The sequence below is a fragment of the Eurypyga helias genome, unplaced genomic scaffold (assembly GCF_000690775.1).
Source record: "Eurypyga helias isolate BGI_N326 unplaced genomic scaffold, ASM69077v1 scaffold2727, whole genome shotgun sequence".
Classification (NCBI taxonomy): domain Eukaryota; kingdom Metazoa; phylum Chordata; class Aves; order Eurypygiformes; family Eurypygidae; genus Eurypyga; species Eurypyga helias.
This window is the reverse complement of record NW_010263474.1, coordinates 22,422-42,815: the sequence shown is the minus strand read 5'-3', so window position 1 is coordinate 42,815 and position 20,394 is coordinate 22,422. Positions and strand designations below refer to the sequence as shown.

The 20,394-nt window shown below is 43.0% G+C and overlaps 1 protein-coding gene across 1 annotated transcript; it reads left to right on the top strand.

Moving 5' to 3' along the window:
- Positions 1-1,579: 1,579 nt before the first annotated feature.
- Positions 1,580-11,038, top strand: LOC104502732 (fatty acid desaturase 1-like; the record flags this gene model as incomplete). The annotated part of the gene is made up of 11 exons (XM_010156031.1): positions 1,580-1,690; positions 2,768-2,965; positions 3,314-3,415; positions 3,589-3,717; positions 5,116-5,176; positions 7,140-7,216; positions 7,746-7,843; positions 8,483-8,579; positions 9,891-9,970; positions 10,683-10,808; positions 10,987-11,038. Coding segments are annotated over 11 exons (1,131 nt in total), but the record flags the coding sequence as incomplete, so codon positions are not given.
- Between the last annotated feature and the right edge of the window lie 9,356 nt (positions 11,039-20,394).

Here is a 20,394-nt window from a genome sequence, read left to right as displayed (position 1 = left end):
GTAGCAATCTTGATACTGGAATTTTTGACTGAGTCTGGGAAAACTTGGTTGAATTTCGGAGACTGTAAAAACATCTGGTGTTGCAACATCATGCAATAACCAGATACCTGCAGCAGATTATTTTGCAGATAAACTGCTTGCTGATTTTTGGATTCATCAGTGATAGCTCTTATGTACATGGTATTTAAACCCACCAAATGGGTCTCTGTGCCCAAACTGATGTCATTTTGAAGCAGAGGACAGAGAATCTGTAGCAGTTTGCTCAGAGATTGGCTGTGTGACAAAATCAAGTGGTTTAGCTATTCTTAAACACTTGCTCAGAGTAACTCTGGGGCTGGGATGCAGTAAAGCACTGATTCTGGTCTGTTTAGGATGACTAAATTGAATCAGATGAAAGATGGTGCAAAAGCAGGTGTGCAAGAAGGCATTTGCTTGGATGTACAAAAGCAATTTTCCATGGCTGGAGAATCTTCAAGGGAAGTTCCGTTCCTACAGGCTGAATACACAGCTCTGCTCAGTCTTAGCCATGGCATATGCTCCTGTGTGTGCTCCTGTTTCTTCAGGGATCCAACTACCCCCTTCGTGCTCTGTCAATGCCATTGTCTCCTGCTTTTTTGTATCCCGTCCTTTCTGTCCCTAGCCCTACCTAGAGGCTATCACACCACTGCTTTTTCATGCTCATATTTTTGGGAGAGATCAGTAACACCCAACCAAGCCCGTGCATATGAATGGTGTCCTTGGATTCTTTGTTTCTGAATGCCTACAAGTGTTAAGAACTACGGTAAAGTTCCCTGTAACACTTGGTCCTTGATGAAATGCTTCCTGTCCCGGTTAATTTGGGTGTGGAGTTGTCTACCTCAAGCTCACTGTAATATTGTTCTGACTCCTCTCCTAAAGTAGGCTTCCCATTGTTGTCATCAATCCTCCTCCTCCTTCTCCTCCAGAACTCTTATTACTTCTTGTGGTTTGGTTTTCTGTAATTTTGTATCTTTTATATAACAGAAGTCTTGATTCTCTTGCATGACTACTTTGGGGAAAGTAAGAATGCAGCCTCTGAAAAGGATATATTTCTGAAAGGTTAAGATCCCCACTGTCTGTGTATAAGAGGAACCACATTTTTCTTTTAAACTGTTGCGTTTAAAGGGCAGTTTTCTCTTTTGACAAATTGCACAACACATGTCTGTTGATAAGAAAGGTCTTTTGGGCACCTGGATGTCCAGGAAGATGATGAAGTCACTAATCTTGGGGTGGAGAAGAGCAGGAATCAAGGGAACTAGACTCTCTGCTGTAGGTGTACGATGGAGATTTATTCAATTATGTATTACAGAGCTTGCAAACCTGTAGCAATTGCAGTAGTGGAAGTCATCTCTTCCATTTGCCAGCTGAAGTAAGATCTTATTTAAGAAGAGCATAGGATAAACACGAGGAGAAAAAGGTCAACAAAAGCTTGAGGAGATAGCAAGGTAAACCAGCCATCTTGATGTGGTTCTTCCATAGTGAACGTCTTGCATAGCAGATCGAGGTGAGTACCATTGTATTTGTTTTCCTTATCTCTTCCTTTACTCCTGTGCATTTGCAGGATGCCTTTGTAGCATTCCATGTTGACAAAGTACTGGTGAGCAAGTACATGAAGTCACTGCAGATTGGGGAGCTGGCACCAGATCAACCCAGCATTGAGCCCACTAAAAATGTAAGTCAGTCACTGTAAATCAGATCAAAGATGGATTAAAGGGACATATTCTGAGATTAAACCATGTTCTTCTGCATCAGCGTACCTCTTGAAACAATGGGATCTAGGTTTTTCTCAATTTTTTTTGCTATTAATTAGAAACAATACATGCATATTAGTTTTCCCCATTCCTCTGAGCCTGCCTTGACTTTTCCTTTGCAGATTCTCACATGGCATGCTGAAGATGAGCAAGATGATGCGTGGCCCCATGTAATTCAGGCATTAGAAACACAATTTGAAGCAGTCTGACTGTCCCAGAATGGCATGGCCACACTTCCTATGTTGCTGGGAACCTCATGAACCCTTCTAGCCATCTGTGGCCGTGCCTTGCCTATTTCTTGATCCCATAGCTGGCCTGCATGTGCCTTGCTCCGTGCAAAGTCCATGTCCCCAGAATGATTGGGAAAGTAGGCTGGCAAGCTCCTCTGGGGTTTGGGTTGTGTGGAGTCAGGAACTGGGATCAGGAAGCATCTGCAGAGCTGACAAAGTGGGTTGGTCTAGCACCTGTGCTGTGCTCACTTCCATCCTCCTTCCTCTGTGCTCACCAGTCTGAGGCCAGCTGGGCTGTAGCTGCCATTTTTCATGCAGGCATTTAACCCTTCCCTGTCAATCTTTGGAAGGGTATAGTGAAGACATATATTGTTCTGTTGGAACAAGTGACAGAAGAGCAATAACAATCTAAAAGACTGATCACAAAATGGCATGCACACACAGTACAGCTTCCACTAGACATAACTTCCATCTGAGAGTTCTGCTACCTGCCAAAAAGGTGATGGAAGAAAAACCAAAAATATAGTCTTAGGGGTTGGGGGTACAGACACTGTGCTCTGTGATGGCAGCTGCTCGCTCCTCTGCTTTATGCACCTTATCAGGCAAAGACACAGAAAAGCTGTAGGAGAGCAAAGTTTACTAACGTGCAAGCCCAGCTTTTGCACATTTGGCTACATCCTTTGCTCCTCCTTTCCTCCATTCAAGTGGTCCTTGGTTTGAGTGCAAACACTAGAAACAGGGAACATATAACACTGGTGTTTCCTACAGAAAATGCTGGTGACTGACTTCCGTGAATTGCGTGAGACCATTGAGAAAATGGGACTTCTGAAGCCAAATCAACTCTTCTTCTTCCTGCACCTCGCTCACATCCTCCTGTTGGATACTGCTGCTTGGCTCATTCTCCTCTACTTTGGGACATCCTTAATACCCTTTATTGTCTCTCTGGTGTTGCTGACCATTTCCCAGGTAAGCAACTAACTCCACAACCTACCTACATGGACTCGCATCAACGTTCATACACATAATACTATTGTAGTTTTGTAGTCCTTCATTTCCTTACTTGGCATAGTTCTTTGTCATTAGATGGCAACCGTTCTATGGCACGTGTTTACAGAATGTGTGAAGAAGAAATTCTGCGTCTGGGATTCTTTCAGCAAGATCTATTCTAAGGGAAGGCTCCAGAGTATCAGGATTTCATAGTTTCTTTCTGATTGTGACTTTGAAAGAAATAAGTCTTGATATTTCAAAGCAAAGAATGGGTGTCATGCTGTCCTGGTCTTTCCTCCTCCCGATGCTTTCTTTTCCCTCTTCCAGGTCCAGGCTTCATGGTTACAACATGATTTAGGACACCTTTCAGTATTTAGGAAGACCAAGTGGAACCACTTGCTGCATAAGTTTGTGATGTGCCATTTGATTGTAAGTACCTGACCCTGGAAAAACTTCTTAGATTTGATGACTTTCCTGTAAAAGTGTGTGTTTTGAAGACTCTGGAGAACAGTGTGTTCAGCACTGGGAGAAGGAGGGGAATTGGAAGGAATCTGGCTTTTAAAATGTTGTGCTCCTAATACTTTTTTTCTTCATTAAAACAGGGGGCATCAGCCAAATGGTGGACTCTTCTGCACTCCCAGCACCATGCCAAACCCAACTGCTTCCAGAAAGATCCTGATATTGATATGCACCCTTTCTTGTTTACTTTGGGGAAGAAATTCTCTGTGGAGGTCAGTGTGTGTGCTCATGTACCAGGAACTGGGAAGAACTCCATAGTCAACAAAAAGCACGCTGTGCCATAAAGATCTAAAACTAAGATGTGATGACAGTTTCTGAAAAAAGAGTGCTTTCATCTGTGTCTCCTTTCTTCAGCCTTTGTAAGCAGGTCACAGTTCACATTAATTTCCTTTCAAAATTTCTGGAACAGTTGACAAGTAGTTGTAAACAAATCAGACATGATGTATGTGCATCATATAGAAGGTGGAAAATCCATCAGAAAAGACTGTTAATGGTGATAGCAACTTAATGACCTAGTAGAAAAACTTAGTAATTTAATGATCATTAGATACCTTGTAAACATTAACATAAAGCATGTCTGCAGTTGGCCTGAGATTACTACTTGAATATTCATGTCTGCAGCTCAGAGATGCAGTGGCTTTGGCACATCTATGCCTTCAAGGAGAAGACGGAAGCCTTGCAGTGAAAGGCAGCCAGCACAGCAGGACTGAATAACCAAGGGCTGTTCTGCAGCCCTGTAGGACTGGCTGGTGGAGGGTCTTCTAGTAGGCAGAAGTCATCTGACCACATAGGATGTTCTCAGCTTGTACTGCTACGCCACTTCCAGGAGCAACAACCTAAGACAATGCTGAACTCCTTTTGCTGTATAGTTTGATCAGCTCTTGAGACCCTGATGGAGTGGCTACAGCAGCGAAGTATTTTTCTCCTTGGAAGACCTTTGCTGTATTGAAACTGTTATTTAGGTGTACAGAATAAGAGAAGAAAGGAGGGACATGGGAGGAGGAGCAGGCAGTAAATACATATGAGTATTTTTGACCAATAACGTAATTTGTTATGTTATTGGTCAAAGCTGGGGAAGGGTCTGGAGCACGTGTCTTATGAGGAGCAGCTGAGGGAGCTGGGGCTGTTTAGCCTGGAGAAAAGGAGGCTGAGGGGAGACCCGATTGCTCTCTACAGCTCCTGAGAGGAGGTTGCAGAGAGGTGGGGGTTGGCCTGTTCAACCAAGTAACAAGTGATAGAACAAGAGGAAATGGTTTCAAGTTGTGCCAAGGGAAGCTTAGATTGGATATTAGGAAGAATGTCCTCACTGAAAGGGTCATTAGGCATTGGAACAGGCTGCCCAGGGCAGTGTGGAGTCACCATGCCTGGAGGTTTTTAAAAGTCATATAGATGTGGTGCTCAGGGACGTGGTTTAGTGGGGGACTTGTCAGCGTCAGTTAATGATTGAACTAGATGATCTGACAGGTCTTTTCCAATCTAGGCAATTCTATGAGGGTTGTGGGAAGTGTGCATGAAGAGTGCCTCTGGGGAAGAAAGACTGACAAATGGCAAGTTACCTGTGCAGATTGTTTAATTTCCACTCTTTTTCTTTTTTCTGCTTCTTTTCACAGCTTGGGATCAAAAAGAAAAAATACATGCCATACAATCACCAACACAAATACTTCTTCATCAGTGAGTGTCTTCATTCTCCTGCAATACCCTGAGGGGTAATAATGGGGCTTAGATCTTACTTTTGACCTGCAGGACTCAAGCAGAACTAAGGTGTCTGCATCATAGAACAGAATAATCAGCTTGCATCTACTTTTTGGAGGAGTTGAAGGCCTGATAGATAAAACCCTGTGTAACCTGGTCTGACCTCATAGCTGATGTTGCTCAGAGATCCTGAGGTCCTTTCCAGTCTGAATTATCATATGATCCTGTGTGAGATCAGGTTTCTGTGTCCTTCTTGACTTGAAACACATTAATTTCATTTGAAAACTTCTAAGCAAATGGCTTAATGTTGTCCCAGGAGAGAAGTGTAGTGGGGTACTCTTATCCTAGGTCACTTAAAAGCTGTACTGCTTTTCAAAAATAAGTCTAGGTCTATTGGGACAGAGAAAGAGAGAAAGATGCTTAACTCCTTAACTAAGGAAGTTACTTGGGAGAGTATGATGGGGCTCCAGGGGCTGTTTGTGAGCTATATAATGTATGACTGATAAAGGGAGTACACAGAGCAGAGGAAAAATTTAGGGTTTCTCCACTGCCAGTGCCCTGATCTCCATGTTGCCACTCTTGCCCCCTTCTTCCTGTCTTAGTGAAGCTTTATTCCTTTTACAAAGCAGCATAATTTCAACACAGGACAAAGATATCACTACTTGTATCTCTCCAGAACAGTCTGGTCTGCTGCTTGGGATGTTTGCCTGAGAGGAGGACAGTATGAATTTGAACCCTAAAACCCAGCAGAAATGGGCATTTTCAAGGTGTGACTCATTTGACCTCTTTTTCCCCTGACCTCTCAGGCTTACAGGAACTGCACTCCAGCAGTGCCTCTTCTGTCAAGTGGCTAGACAGAACTAGCAGGGTTAGTTCAGATGGGCATATCTCGGATATGCAACTTGAAGAGGTCTAGTTAAGGAAAGGAACTCCATGTTACACTGTCATACCACAGCTTTCAGTAGTATTCAAATTTAAAGAAGGGTCTGTGGTGTGGATTTTTGGTTTTTTGTTGTTCATGGTTTTTTGTTGTGGGTTGTTGTTTTTTTTGGTTGGTGGTTTGTTTGTTTTTTAAGTACAACTGAGATGTATATTTGGAAGGCTGCGTTTGAGGTCTTCTTGCAACCCAAAATCCATGGTAGGCAAGGGATTTCATATGTGTATTTCATATATATTCCCCTGCTTTGAACAACTGATTGGGGAGCCAGATAAACTTTGGGGCTGGGGAAGCCACTTCTCGAAATAACACTCTGTGGCTGTTCCTCAGAAGCCTAAAATGAAATCTTGGGTTTGTAAGCACTATCGGATTGACAGACCTAGAAACGTTGAGAAGCACTAATCGTGGCATCATAGAATAATTGGATTGGAAGGGACCTCCAAAGATCTATTCTTGCTCATTGCAGGAGCTTGGGACACCTTCAACTAGGGTTGCTCAGAGCCCTGCATAGCATCCTAACCAGTATCAGTCAGTTGCTGTCTTGTAAAGTGGTTACTGTGGCACCCAAAAGGATTACTAGGTTTCTGGGGTCTTGTCCTTCTTATTCTTTTAGGATTTCCCACATCCCTTCTTGTTTTCACTCTTCTCTAAAAGAAATAGTGGTCATAATTGTCCATGGGGAAACAGAAGGCAATACTACCTGTGCTGACAGGTGACATAAGCAGTAGCAAGCTGTCATGCTAAAGAGCAGGAACTGTCCTCAGTCAAGCTTCAGAGGGCTTCCTGTTTTACCTACGTTTTACCTCTTGAGGTCAGCAGGCTCCCAGATTGCCTACTGTTTGTCTGTGTGGATGCATACTGATATCAGCCAGAAAATTCTGCAGCCCTAAAACTTCCCAGCATATTCTCCACACTGAGTAGTTGTTCAGGGCTCCTTTGCCTCCAGTTTGATTATCGGTCGCTCAGTCTACGACATTACCAGTGATAACAAATTCTCCCTTACAGCTCTTCCTCCGCTCCTGTTTCCCACCTACTTCCACTGCCACACGTTTTATATTGCGTACACAAAAAGGTATTGGGCGGTAAGTATTGCTGCTTGTGCGACCAAGAAGGGGTCAGCTGTGGGCCTTCAACCTTTCTTCTGAACGTGGAGTCAGCTTCTGCCCAGAACTCAGTCCCTGCTGAGTGACACTCTCTGCCACTCAGTTAAGCCTAATGACACTTTGGAACAGCGTTTTCAGGGGCTCTGCATACTCTCTAAATCCTTTATGGCCCCCAGCTTGATAATAAAGGCCTGAAAACAAGCAACCGTCCTGGGTAATGATTTGATATGAGTCTTCAACTCATATTTCTGAATACATACTCATTTGCTAATATTAATCTACTTACTAGGCGTGAATGCTCAGATTCATCTTCATTATAGCAAGCTGTAGAAAAAAAGTGTTATTGGCTTCTGTTAACTTGGTTTGGTCCAGATGATTCAATTCAGCAAAACCCTATAAAAGCTGAATGTAGATTGTTCTTTTGTACATATAACATGAAGCTTAGAAAAAGATTTAAGCAAAAGTAATTCATAGTAATTTCTTTTTATTTTGTCTCTGGTTTTGGTAGGACTTGGCCTGGATGCTGACCTTCTATATCAGATTCTTTTTTACTTATGGATCATTATTAGAAATAAAGAGTCTCCTGGCATATTATTTTATATTCAGGTGATATCTCTTTAGAATATTCTTCAGCCTTTCTCTATGTATTCTTTCCATTTGTGTCTGCCTGCCTTTCTCTCCTTTGCTTATTTTTCCATGTTTTCCTTGGCCTTCTAAGTTTTTGATATCTGTTTTTAAATCCATAAAGTTAAACTAAGACCCTGCTACTTAATTGCTAGTTCAAGTTGCCTGTCAGCAAAGAGACTTCACTGAGTGCTGAGCAAATTGTGAAATACACAACATTCGGTGCTTTGGGTGTTGGGTCTGCTACTGGTTAGAGAAGGAGAACATTTAACAGCAACAGCTTAGCCTGGGCTTGTAAATGCTCATTCATTATGCAGCAGCGTTGCCTTGAACGGACAATACACTCCCCACTTGGATCATTTTACTGATTCTAATCAGTTTGGTCCTTGGCTGCAGATAAAACGAGATGAACGACAGGCTACATCAGTTTCATAACAAAACATATTAAATAATCACGAATTTCATAAGGAAGTAAGAAACTTCCAGGTTTTGGAAGTTCTTCCAGGTGCTGGATTAGCAAGGCTGGTGTTCAGCCAGCTGTTTAAGTCTGCTGTTATTTCAATGCTCATCATTGACTTGCTTACACGTTATGGAATTCTTGCTTCTTGTCTGATTGCACAGGATGCTGGAGAGCAGCTGGTTTGTCTGGGTTTCACAGATGAGCCATATCCCAATGGATATTTACTATGACAACAATTTGGACTGGGTGTCTACTCAGGTAAAACACTTTCCATTCTTAAGAATTGTGGCCATACAGGTGCAAGTTCCAACCATAAGACAAGGAAGCTCTCGATTGCATTAAGGGTGAAAACCTGTTGGTAACGGGGAAGTGAAGATTAGTAGGATAAAGGGATTCGGTTACGGCGACAGCAAAGGAGGACAGCAATGACATGTTCATGGGCAATCTAAAATCCAAGCTATCTCCCAGCTCTGTTTCCTAAATCCACTTAACTGTCATTCTGGTTTGGACCTTTTCTGTTTATATGGAGATGGAAGTTTGTGTCCTCTTGCTGAGCAGTTTGGCACTAGTAGAATGCCAGTGTTGTGTCCTGTTTTTGCAGAGGCTTATTGGAGTCCAGCAGTAAAATGTGATCACCACAGAAGTACCCTGCCAGCTCTGCTTTTTCTGCAGACGTAGGAATGTGAAGACCCAGGAGAAACTTTTGATTGTTCACATGCACTCATAGGAGCACAGAGCCAACTCCTAGTTTTACCATGGTCTATGTTAGCCAGACTACATACCCTTTCTAGTCCACAAAGCTGAAGGAGGATTATGATCCCTGGCTTGAGGTAGCTCAGTTTAGGCTAAAAGAAAACAATAGGACAGAGTAGCAGCGCATACTGTGCTCTTTATACGAAGGAGAAAGACTGCAGTCACCAATGTCCTGGGCTGTATCCAGAGGAGTGTGGCCAGCAGGGCGAGGGAGGGGATTCTGCCCCTGTACTCTGCTCTGGTGAGACCCCACCTGGAGTGCTGCGTCCAGCTGTGGAGCCCTCAGCATCAGAAGGATATAGACTGGTTGGAGCGAGTCCAGAGGAGGCCACGGAGATGATCAGAGGGCTGGAGCCCCTCTGCTATGACGCAAGGCTGCGAGAACTGGGCTTGTTCAGCCTGGAGAAGAGGAGGCTCTGAGGAGACCTCATTGCAGCTTTCCAGTATCTGAAGGGGGCCTACAAGGGTACTGGGAGAGGACTTTTTACAAGAGCCTGTAGTGACAGGACAAGGGGTAATTGGTATAAATTGAAATCAGGGAGGTTTAGATTAGATATCAGGAAGAAATTCTTCACAGAGAGGGTGGTGAGGCACTGGGACAGGTTGCCCAGAGAAGCTGTGGATGCCCCATCCCTGGATGTCTTCAAGGCCAGGCTGGATGAGGCTTGGAGCAACCTGGTCTAGTGGAAGGTGTCCCTGCCCATGGCAGGGGGGTTGGAACTAGATGATCTTTAAGGTCCCTTCCAACCCAAACCATTCTATGATTCTATGATTCTATAATGTGTATTGACTTTGCTTTCCTTTCCCCTTCCCTAGCTCCAGGCAACATGCAATGTTGAGCAGTCTCTGTTCAATGACTGGTTTACTGGGCATCTGAACTTCCAGATTGAACATCAGTGAGTATGCACCCTGAGAGGGGATCTTCTTCCCTCCTTTTTCATAAATATTTTTTTTTCCTTCTCCTTTTCCCTATTTTTCTTTGCTCTGAATTCTACAAATAGTTGTGGGGCACCAATGATTTTCTTTAAAAGACTTAAGAGAATCATAATGTAATTCAAAACTTTCACTGGAACCACAGGAAGGTGAGAATGACTACCTTAAATTGAATGTGGTCAGGATCCATGAAACCATACAGACAGCATCGGGGTCTATCCAAAGCAGTGGGTCGTAAGCGTTAGTGAAAATGTACGTGTTGAGGCACCCTGCTCAGCCTGATGCAGTATAGCCTGCCTACACCGACTAGTGCTATTACTCTCGAGACTGAGGTATGCAACTGGAGGATGGGCTCATCTCCCTTTCTGTGCTAGGGAGATGGCTACTTCTGGAGAAAGTCGTTTCTTCCAGTTTATGGTATTGCTTAATTTGGAGAAATGTCTCTTCAGAGATACCAAAGACAACTGTGGAAAACAATGGAGAGGGAAAGCAGAAAGGTCTTGCAAGATACTTGCACTAAAAGAACTCCAAGGGAAAAGAAGACTCAGGAGCAGCTAAAAACTTTACTCAGTGTGAACTGGGAGATTCCTGTGAAGTAATAATGAATGCGAGCATGTGAAAGGTAGTATTTCTTATGGGGCACCGGAAGAGAATTTGTCTGTCTCCTGTTCACAGCCTATTCCCCACAATGCCAAGACACAACTACTGGAAGGTGGCTCCGCTGGTGAAGTCCTTGTGTGCCAAACACGGCATTGAGTACCAGTGTAAGCCGCTGCTCACGGCTTTTGCAGACATTGTGCAGTAAGTAACAACACACTGGCAAAACATTACAGAAGGATGTAGGAGAGACTGGAATCCTACGAACAAGAGCTGTCTTGTTCTCTTGCAAATCAACACACAGAAACCCTCATTTCCCTTGTCCCTACCAACAATCCCCTAAGTAACCCTGCATAATGCACACTCTCTTTCTCTATCTCAGCTCTCTGAAGAATTCAGGAGAGCTCTGGCTTGATGCCTACCTACACAAATAAGAAGACAAGGCTTGATGGTACCATTCACAGCCTGCCACGTGTTTGCATTCCCAGCAAGCTGAGGAGCAGAGACCACAAGGGACTCTATGGCAGAAGAAAATGGCTGAGAACTGAAGGATATGATTCCAATAGATATGAAGTTACTTGAATTTCACTTCTGGTCTTTCCTGTGGTGTTTTGGCTCAGACATGTTAGGAGCGGATAGGGCAGGCAAGAGATGACTGATTAGATCAGGAGAAATTCTTTGCAAACTGTGTCTGAGTAAATATTGCCAAAAGCATTTCTGACCCTGAGTATGCACTCAAATCAGTTAATGGACTGATGCGGCAACACACATTTAACTTCATGTCAGAGTCCTCTGACCAGTTTTTGGGGTGTTTTTTGTATTCCTCACATGGAGGGTTTAATGCTTAATATGGTGTTTGCGTCTTTGAAGTAATTTTAAATTGCACAGGGTTTTGCATCAACACGGTGTTTCAGCTATGCATGTAAATAATAATGAACTCTAATAAACTACATATCACACAGAGTATAGCAGTTGCAATATGCACTTGAATAACAACATAAAAGTGCTTCCCATTACTGCTCTCTAGACTATCCGTATTGTCACAGTGCCAGACATCCCCAGTTGTCAGGAAGAAACGCACAGGTTGAGAGCAGTTCAAACCCATTGCTCTCTTCAAAGTTTCTTTATTAATTGTTTGGGTTTTGTACTTTGGGTTGGGCTGAGCCATGTGCTGGCCTGGCTGAGTTGTTTATAACCAGGAGGTCTCCACTGTCATGTCTGTGCCGCAGAGTGCTCTGAAACACTTTATACCTGTAGTCCTTCATGTCACATCCTTCGTCTTCACTTCTCCAAGTTGCTACTATTATACCAGGTCTGTATTTCATTATGTTAACAGACAGCTACATCTCATGCTGCATTGAGTAACTGCTTGTTGCTATCTATGATCATACTACAGTAACATAAACCAAAAGTAAATTAGCCATAGATATTTGGTCAAACAGAAAAGCTGCCGTTGCAGCTAAACTAAATAAACAAAGTTGCAGATAGGCTGGTAAAAGATCAGACTAAAGAGGCCTGACAAGCCTCAGTTCTTAACTGCTATAAATCATAATCCATTCTAATCATTAGATTTGTTATGATCAGTATAACCAAGTTCAGAATTTCTGCAGTTGAGGAATGTGCAAAGAACTTCATGATGGGCAGAGACTGATTTCTTCATCACCCTCTGAGTCCCGGTGAGCTGTACTCACCTGGAGCTCGAGCCTTGCCGGTGCCGCTGAACAAGACCCTTCTGGCAGGCCGTGTTCCTCAGCTCCTCAGGCTCAGCTCCGGGTCTGTCGTGTCTGCACTGCAACTTCACCAGTCGTAGAGGAAGTCACAGCAGGTAAGGTCACTTGCTTAGAGGATGACGGGGCTCTACCAAAAAGTATAGAACAATAAATTAATGTCTACTGTAGTCCCATGAATAAAAAATATTATTGATTCATGTCACAGGTTCATAGTATAAAAGCAGATCTAATACATACACAAGATATGTTACTTTAGGAATAAGTGTACTCTTAAAACTAGTTTTGTCTTAAGCCTGCATTTCTTTGTCAGGATCAAACAGTTCTGTAAGCAGTTACACGTAGCTCATATTCCCATTTTGTCTAATACAAAGGCACCCACTCTCCAGCTGGGTGGTCAATCACTCCATCACTCACCCCTGAGCCTCCGTTGCATGTTGCCTCTGCTTGGCCGCTCTTCGGAGCCTTCCTTGCGTGTGTGTGTGTTTCTCTGATCTGTCCCATTTCACAAATCTGATCCAAGCTGTTCAATAAGTAAAATAGCAAATTTTCTTTTGGCCTTCTTTTGTGAAGATCTTTTGAGGCACTGGGCATTAGGAAGTAGTAGGAATAGTGAAAGTCAGCTGCTATTATTAGTAGAAAATATTCAGATTAGTCTTTTCTAGCTCATAGTTATATTGATAGTTATTAGCCATAAAGCTAATAACTAAGTATGAATGGCTAATAAACTTGGAAGTAACACAGCTGAGACCCTGGAACTGAGCTCCCTCACTCAAATGTGGATTGTTGCTTATAATTTTTTTTTTTTTTTTTTTTTGGTTTTGGTGTTTTGTGGTTTATTTATTTATTTATTTAAGGAGTGCACTGGGGGGGAAAAAAGGAGTGAGCATTTTCTCTTTTCTTTGATAAAGAGGCAGCACCAGAACAGACATCACTAGCTGCTACATGCCGTACTATACTTCCCTCTTGATGGAGAGGCTGTACTTATTGGGACTAAGGGTGCTAATATACCTCTGAGATATATTTTAACCTGTACAAAAGAAACTTACAGTATGTATTTCAAGTTGCTCAACCTGGGCTGCGAGGAGAGTGTGTGTATTTTTATGCATGCATCTAGATGAATACCGTCTTGTTATTCATCTGAAAAGCCAGTTGAGAGGACTCTAGAGGGCGCCAAAAGGGAAAAATAGATTTGGGGTAAACTGAAGACTGCACAGAGGGCTCTGGGTCTGTTCTCTGTTGATTTATCCACCTCCTCAGGGGCAGGCAGCCAGTGCCAGTCAGGCAGGGCCAGAAGAGCAGCTACCCTGGTCAAGTGGAGGATGCTCTTCCCTCTGAGTCTCTGAGAGGTGAGGTAGGATGCAGGTTTAAGCTGCCTGGTTGAATTCCTGCTAATGATTCCACAGTGCTGAACACCTTACAAAGAGCTTCAGGATTAGGATGAAGGTTCAGACTTTGGTTCAGGATGAGTGTTTGGCTGTGAGTTAGGGGTAGGGCTCGCATTATTATTGAGGTTAGCATGAGGGGTTGGCATTGTGAGGTATCTGCATTTACTAAAGACACTTGGAGGCAGCTGGAGCACACCTGAAGGTACTCTTCAGCCAACCTGTGCAGCTCAGAAATGTACGTGGATGCCTGTCCTGCACTTTAGATGGCTCTGGGTGATGCCTGAACACACCACAAAGCCCTCACAAGGCCATGGTGCACATCAGAGGGCCCTCGTAGGACACTACAGGTCAATTAGCTCTAGGGTTAGTGTTGAAGTAAGGATTAGAATATCAGCTATGTTTAGGGTATGGTTTCAGACTTAGTGTGAGGCACAAGGTTGGAGACCTTTGGAGACTTTATAGCACTTTCCAGTGCCTGAAGGGGCTACAAGGAAGCTGGGGGGACTTTTTACAAGGGCCTGTAGTGACAGGACAAGGGGTAACGGGTTTAAATTGAAAGTGGGGAGGGTTAGATTAGATATCAGGAAGAAGTTCTTCCTGAGGAGGGTGGTGAGGCACTGGGACAGGGTGCCCAGAGAAGCTGTAGATGCCCCATCCCTGGAAGTGTCCCAGGCCAGGCTGGATGAGGCTTGGAGCAACCTGGTCTAGTGGAAGGTGTCCCTGCCCATGGCAGGGGGGTTGGAACTGGATGATCTTTTAAGGTCCCTTCCAACTCAGACCATTCTATGAAGGTTAGCCAGAGCCCAGGTCTAAAACGGACACCCATCGACTAGGGCTCCCACACAGAATTGGCCAGGAAGGTATAAAATATCAGCTTACTCAAAAAATATTTTGAAGTGGATCCAGCAGCAGCTGGACCATTGAGGATTTTGTGCTTCCCAGTGTGATAGAGGGGACACCTGCACCATGATGGAGGATGCTCATAGGTGTATGAATTTAGAGTAACAATAGTAAGTTATGAAATCTTAGGACCTTAAGTGAATTCACATGGTAGACCAGCCTAGGCAACAGGGGATTGAGCCTTTAGTTGTGGGTTTTTTTGTCATATTTCTTAATGAGTTAATGAAATAAAGTTTAAATCACAGAATACATTGTCCTGTAACTCTGAGACATCCAAACGGACCGTGACAGGTACTAACCTAGTAGGCTGAATCCAAACCCTAACTAATGGCCCTAACACTAACCATAACCCTAACTCTAATAGGCCCTAACCCTAAAAGTAACTCAATCCCTAATAGGTGCTAACAGTAATACTAGCCCTAAACATACTCCTTACCTTAACAGCCCTAACCTGAATATTAATAGGCTCTAACCATTGCCTTAACCCTAACTCTAATGTCCCTAACCATAAACACTAATAGGCTGTAACACTAAGCATAACTCTAATCCCAATGACCCTAACCTTAACCCCAACCCTAATGCTTAGAGGCACTAACCCGTAATAGTTCCTAACACTAACAGCTCTAACACTAAACCTAACCCTAGTCCATTCAAACAGATTTGACGATTTCCTGACTAAATGAAGTAAAACACTTTTTCACTTCCAATGCCTTGATATGTAGAGGGGAGTTTATGTTACCGTTTTTGGAGCTACAGAAAGTCACATCACATTTCTAAGCATCTTAGGCAGTTTGGGGCAGCAGTAAACTTTGCTTCCCAGCGAGGTTTACAGCTCTGGAAGTGAATCTGAGCATCTGGATTACAAATAAAATCAGGTGAGGGAGGTGGGACAAAAAAAGCATGGAAAAGGGTAGAGTTGGATAGTTGTTTATGCAAGTTTGGATTGCAGGAACAGCAGCCACGTGAACTTGTGATGCAAAGCAGCTCTCGCTCCAGACCACATCCTGGCTACTTTTTAAATTGGCATCACGCGAGGTTCAGTGCCAGCCATTTGGACTCAAACACTGCCCATATGCTATGGCCAAGAACAAGAGTACAAATTCCAGACTCAAGGTTTAAAGTGAGACACAAATGTTGTGTGTCAAAGCTAACTATGGTAAGGCTTATTAAGCTCAAGGTTATTAAGGCAGTTTTGAGAGTTCAATAGTAAAGTGAATTACCTGAGAGGACTCAGATTTTGGCTTTGCCAGCCAGAAGGTAACTCAGAGAAAGAGGCTACTCTAACGTTCTTTGAATCACCCTAGAGAGGAGCCAATATCTCTCTGTTAATTAGTAAGAGAGCATGTTCTTTGTCTGAAGGAAGTAATATTGGGAGTACCAACACAGACCCTGAAAAGATTAACTTTTGGAAAAGGGACTTTAGGAACAAAAAAATTCATTTGAGTATCAGCAGTTAAGACCACTTTCTTAAAATAACAAAACCAATGATGTTCCTAAACAGAGATCTCACCTGGTAAAAAGACAGACGTGAGAAAGCCTCAGATTAGATAATGAACGGACTTTGTATTGTTTGTGCACTGGTTGTCTGAATTATATGCGCCTTGCTCAGCATTGACTTAAAAACCTTTAACCCGGTACAGTTAGCCAGAACATGTAAAAGATTTGTTACTAAACTATTTTCTGCCTTGGAAAATGTGCAATTATGTTTAGAGGTTAACAGCACAAAATGGGATTCCTGAAGCATGGGAGTAAAAGAAGCAATTCCCAAAAACTCTGTGGGAGACATAAAGAGTGAAGCAGGACTCAGAATCTTATCAGTTATTCACAAACGTATTTCCACTACTTTAAAAAGTCTTTTAAAATTATGTGAAGTAGGCTTTGAAAAAAATTTAAAACAAAAGCTGTATTAATTAAGATGCTGACAGATCCTAGCCAAACTTTTTATAGTTTAATCACACTGTTTATGTCATGGAACTGTGAAACTATTCCTCATCTTGCAGTCTTCACAAACATGCACTTACACGCACGTCAGACGCATAACATCACTAAAAAAAAAAAAAGGTTGTAACTCATCTTTTTTTAAATCTAAAGAAAGAGCAGCATTTAGGAGAAGTAATGAGTGTCAAAGCACCTTGGATTCTGCACATATGCAGTAAGTCCCCAAAGTCAAGAGCATTGTCGAGACCCTTCGGACATGAGCGCTATGATTACACAGGGCTGCATGGTTTCACCTCCTTCGTATCTGCCAATTTTGGTATTTCCCCTCAGCTCAAGCTATATAAAAAGGAAGACCAGACTTATCACCTTATTTATCTGTGGTTAACAGAAAGATTAGAGGAAAAATGGGGGTGAGGTATGTTAGATTTCTGCTAGAGATTACACCTTTAGGCAGAGCAAGTATTGTGTACTTTAAAGCAGCACCGGTTCGGCTCGCTTGCTTGTCAGGGCCTAGGCACCTGCTGCTTCAGCAGAGGCAGCTGGAACAGGGTTCTGCAGACCTCTGCTCAGGCAGGAACTCAGCTCCATGGCATCCGGGCAGTCATTCACTACAGCACTCAACAGAAGAAGAGGTTTGATTAAACAGGCAATTACTCTACATAAGCTCCTTTGATCTATTGCATCAAGAGAATGTGAATGTGAAGAAACAGCATGTCTACCTGAGCTGTTTTCTGAAAGGGCGGAGGAAAAAGGGATGACTGGACGTGATCTATGAGGGTGAAGGAACTGCAGTGGACTGAATAATGCAAACTGAGATTGATGTTTGGGTTTAGGACTCCCAGCGATCTCTCTCTGCTAGACATCCTCACCCTTTCGCAGTCTTACACACCAATGCTATCCAAGAAGGGAAAACGAGATATCAACCTCCACGAGAACCCAGTCACCCACTTCTTCACACGGTTTCGATGGCAACCCCAGCAGCATCTGTGACAAAGCTCAAAGGTGCCCAGCTACCCCCCAGGGAAGGCTGCCATAATGCATGTTACATTCTAATTCTGTTTGGGGAGTGCTGCAGCCACGAACTAGTCTGGAAATAGTATCTTCCTTATTCCTCAATAATTCGTACAACATGTATGCACAAGGTCAAGGAAAGGTCCTCAAGACTGCAGTGTAGAAAACAGGAAAGAGACAATTCTTCCCCAGCTGTTTGTCAGTCTACCCACCTGCGTGTCAGTGCTGGTGCTGTCAATCCCAAATCAATAATCACTGTGAGATAAGGTTTTATTGCACTGGGGGGGCAGGGAATCAATACAAAAAATAATAAAATTCCCAATACTGCTTAAAGTTTTTAAATGGTGAAACCTGAGCAAAGAATGAACAGTGGAGTTAACAGAGTGGAGTTAACACAGCAAATCTATATAAAGCATTTTTGTGATTTATCCCATGCTATGAAACAGGAAATACTTTCCTTCTGATTTGTTCCATTATAGCTTTATAGTATTTGAATCGGATTTAATCCCGCTTTTATTACAGCAATCGAGCAAAACACCTTTTATAATCTTTTAAAGATTTGAATGAGATGGATTAAGAACAAGGTGGACATTTCTGAGGTGTTCAAGAAATTATAAAGTCACTGTTTGCAAGCTGTTCTGAAAAAAAAAATGCAAAGTAACCAGTGTCTAATGTTTTCTTTCAAGGTAAAGAGCAATGTCTCGTCATTTAGTGAAACAGGTCAGCAACTTCTAGGCTGAAAAATGTCACCATTAATCATATAGCCTCACTAGACCGCCTTGATCCAGCTACTTTGCTCTGGTATGGAGGATGCAAAACTGTTTTACTTTTTCTGTTTAAGAAGTACAACTGTCAGTTTATCAAGCTTTAGTGTGTGGCCAGAAAATAAATTTCAACACAGCTCCTGATGGCCTGTTTACTCTCAGACTGCAACGCAGTGAGACTTTCAGCTGCAGCGGGGTTGAAGTTTGACTTTGGGTGGAACCCCACCAAGACAAAGTTCAAGCTTTTATCACACAGCTAAACCATACAAGCTCTAGGCAGCGATCCAGGCAGCAGAAGTATCATTGTTACCAGTGAACCAAATACCAAGCTATTCCACTTATTGTTTTTACACCGCTGCCTCATTGTTTAGCCTTGATTAGCTTTCCTAGACTATATAAATATGCAACCCTCTACAAATACAGGACCTTTCCAGGAATTTTCTTCAGTCTAAATGATCCATCCCCACAACTGAAATCACCCTGAACTAGAAGACGACCTCAGAAGTTCTCATGTGGAAGAAGTTTTCACAGGAAAAGTACACTGATACATTCTTAATGGGACAGAAGAGAAAGGGAATGTGACAGATGCTTTGCAGGTACCTGAAACAGCTATTTGTGAGATGATGGTACAGCACAGGTTGTAAAGGTCTTAGTCTGGATTCAAAAGCTAAGTAAGAATCTAGCAATTAATGGCAGACAAACCACAAATCTGGCAAAATTGCCTAAATTTCATTTACAATCATCAAAATAGAGCCTTAGTTTTTTTCCCAGTTCTGTCCAAAATGCCCTTACACAACTGCTTAAATTATATCCTCAACGTCAGCTGAGTCAAGGCTACGCTCAAGTCCAGCTTTGCATATCACAACCTGTGTCAGGATCGCAAACTTTCAGTGCAGATTAAGTTCTGCAATATTGCCTGCGAAGAATGGTCAAGAACATGCAATTTACCCCTGGATCAATCCACTTCTGCAGCACTGGTTTGAACCGCCAAACGCCACAGCAAACAAAACTCAAAATGTAGAATCATAGACTGGTTTGGGTTGGAAGTGACCTTGAAAGGTCACCTGGTCCACCCCCCCTGCAATGAGCAGGGACATCTTCAACGAGAGCAGGTTGCTCAGAGCCATGTCCAACCTGACCTTGAGTGGTTCCAGGGATGGGGCATCTACCCCCTCGGGGCAGCCTGTGCCAGTGTCTCACCACCCTCATCGTAAAACATTTCTTCCTTGTATCTAGTCTGAATCTACCCTCTTTCAGTTTTAAAGCCTTTATTCCTTATCCTATTGCAACAGGCCCTGCTAAAAGGTCTGTCCTTGTCTTTCTTACATTCTTTAAGTAATGAAAGGCTGCTAAAAGGTGTCCCCAAAGCCTTCTCTTGTCCAGGCTGAACCCCTCCAATCCTCTCAGCCTGTGTTCCATCCCTCTGACCATTTTTGTGCCCTCCTCTGGACTCAGTCCAATAGGTCCATGTATTTCCTGTGCTGAGGTACAGAGAGGTTTGATTTGAGGCTAGGGGTATGATTGCCTTTAGAAACCTGCAGAGCTAAGGCCTACAAAGGCAAAATGATGAGCTCTGACTCACACGGTGTGCCAGACCACCAGCCCATGCAGTGTGTGTTCATCCAAATGAGACCTGCTTGTTTACAGCTGAGAAATACGGTCACAGGGTGCACATTTATTATATTCTCCTCGGACAGAAGAAAGGGAAGGACACAAGAACCAGCTCACAGGCAAAGGAAGACTGAAAAATAGGTGAAAGAAAAAAAAAATACTAAAAAAAATAGTCCAAGAGTAAAATGCTTTTGCATTAAATAATTTCGAATGTTTATTAAGGGAAAAAAACCCCACCCTTAGGACACTACTTTCTGCTTTCCAAAATGATGGTGATTACCATTTATAAACTGCATTAAAAGCTTATTAAAATAGAGGGGGAAAAAAAATCAACATCATCTTTTTTCCTCTCCGCATCCAGGCAAAGCAGGCTATAAAGCCCTGTCGTGACACAGCGAACACATTTTTCATGAGTGTTCAGACAGTATTTGAAACTCCTGTCTGTGATGTT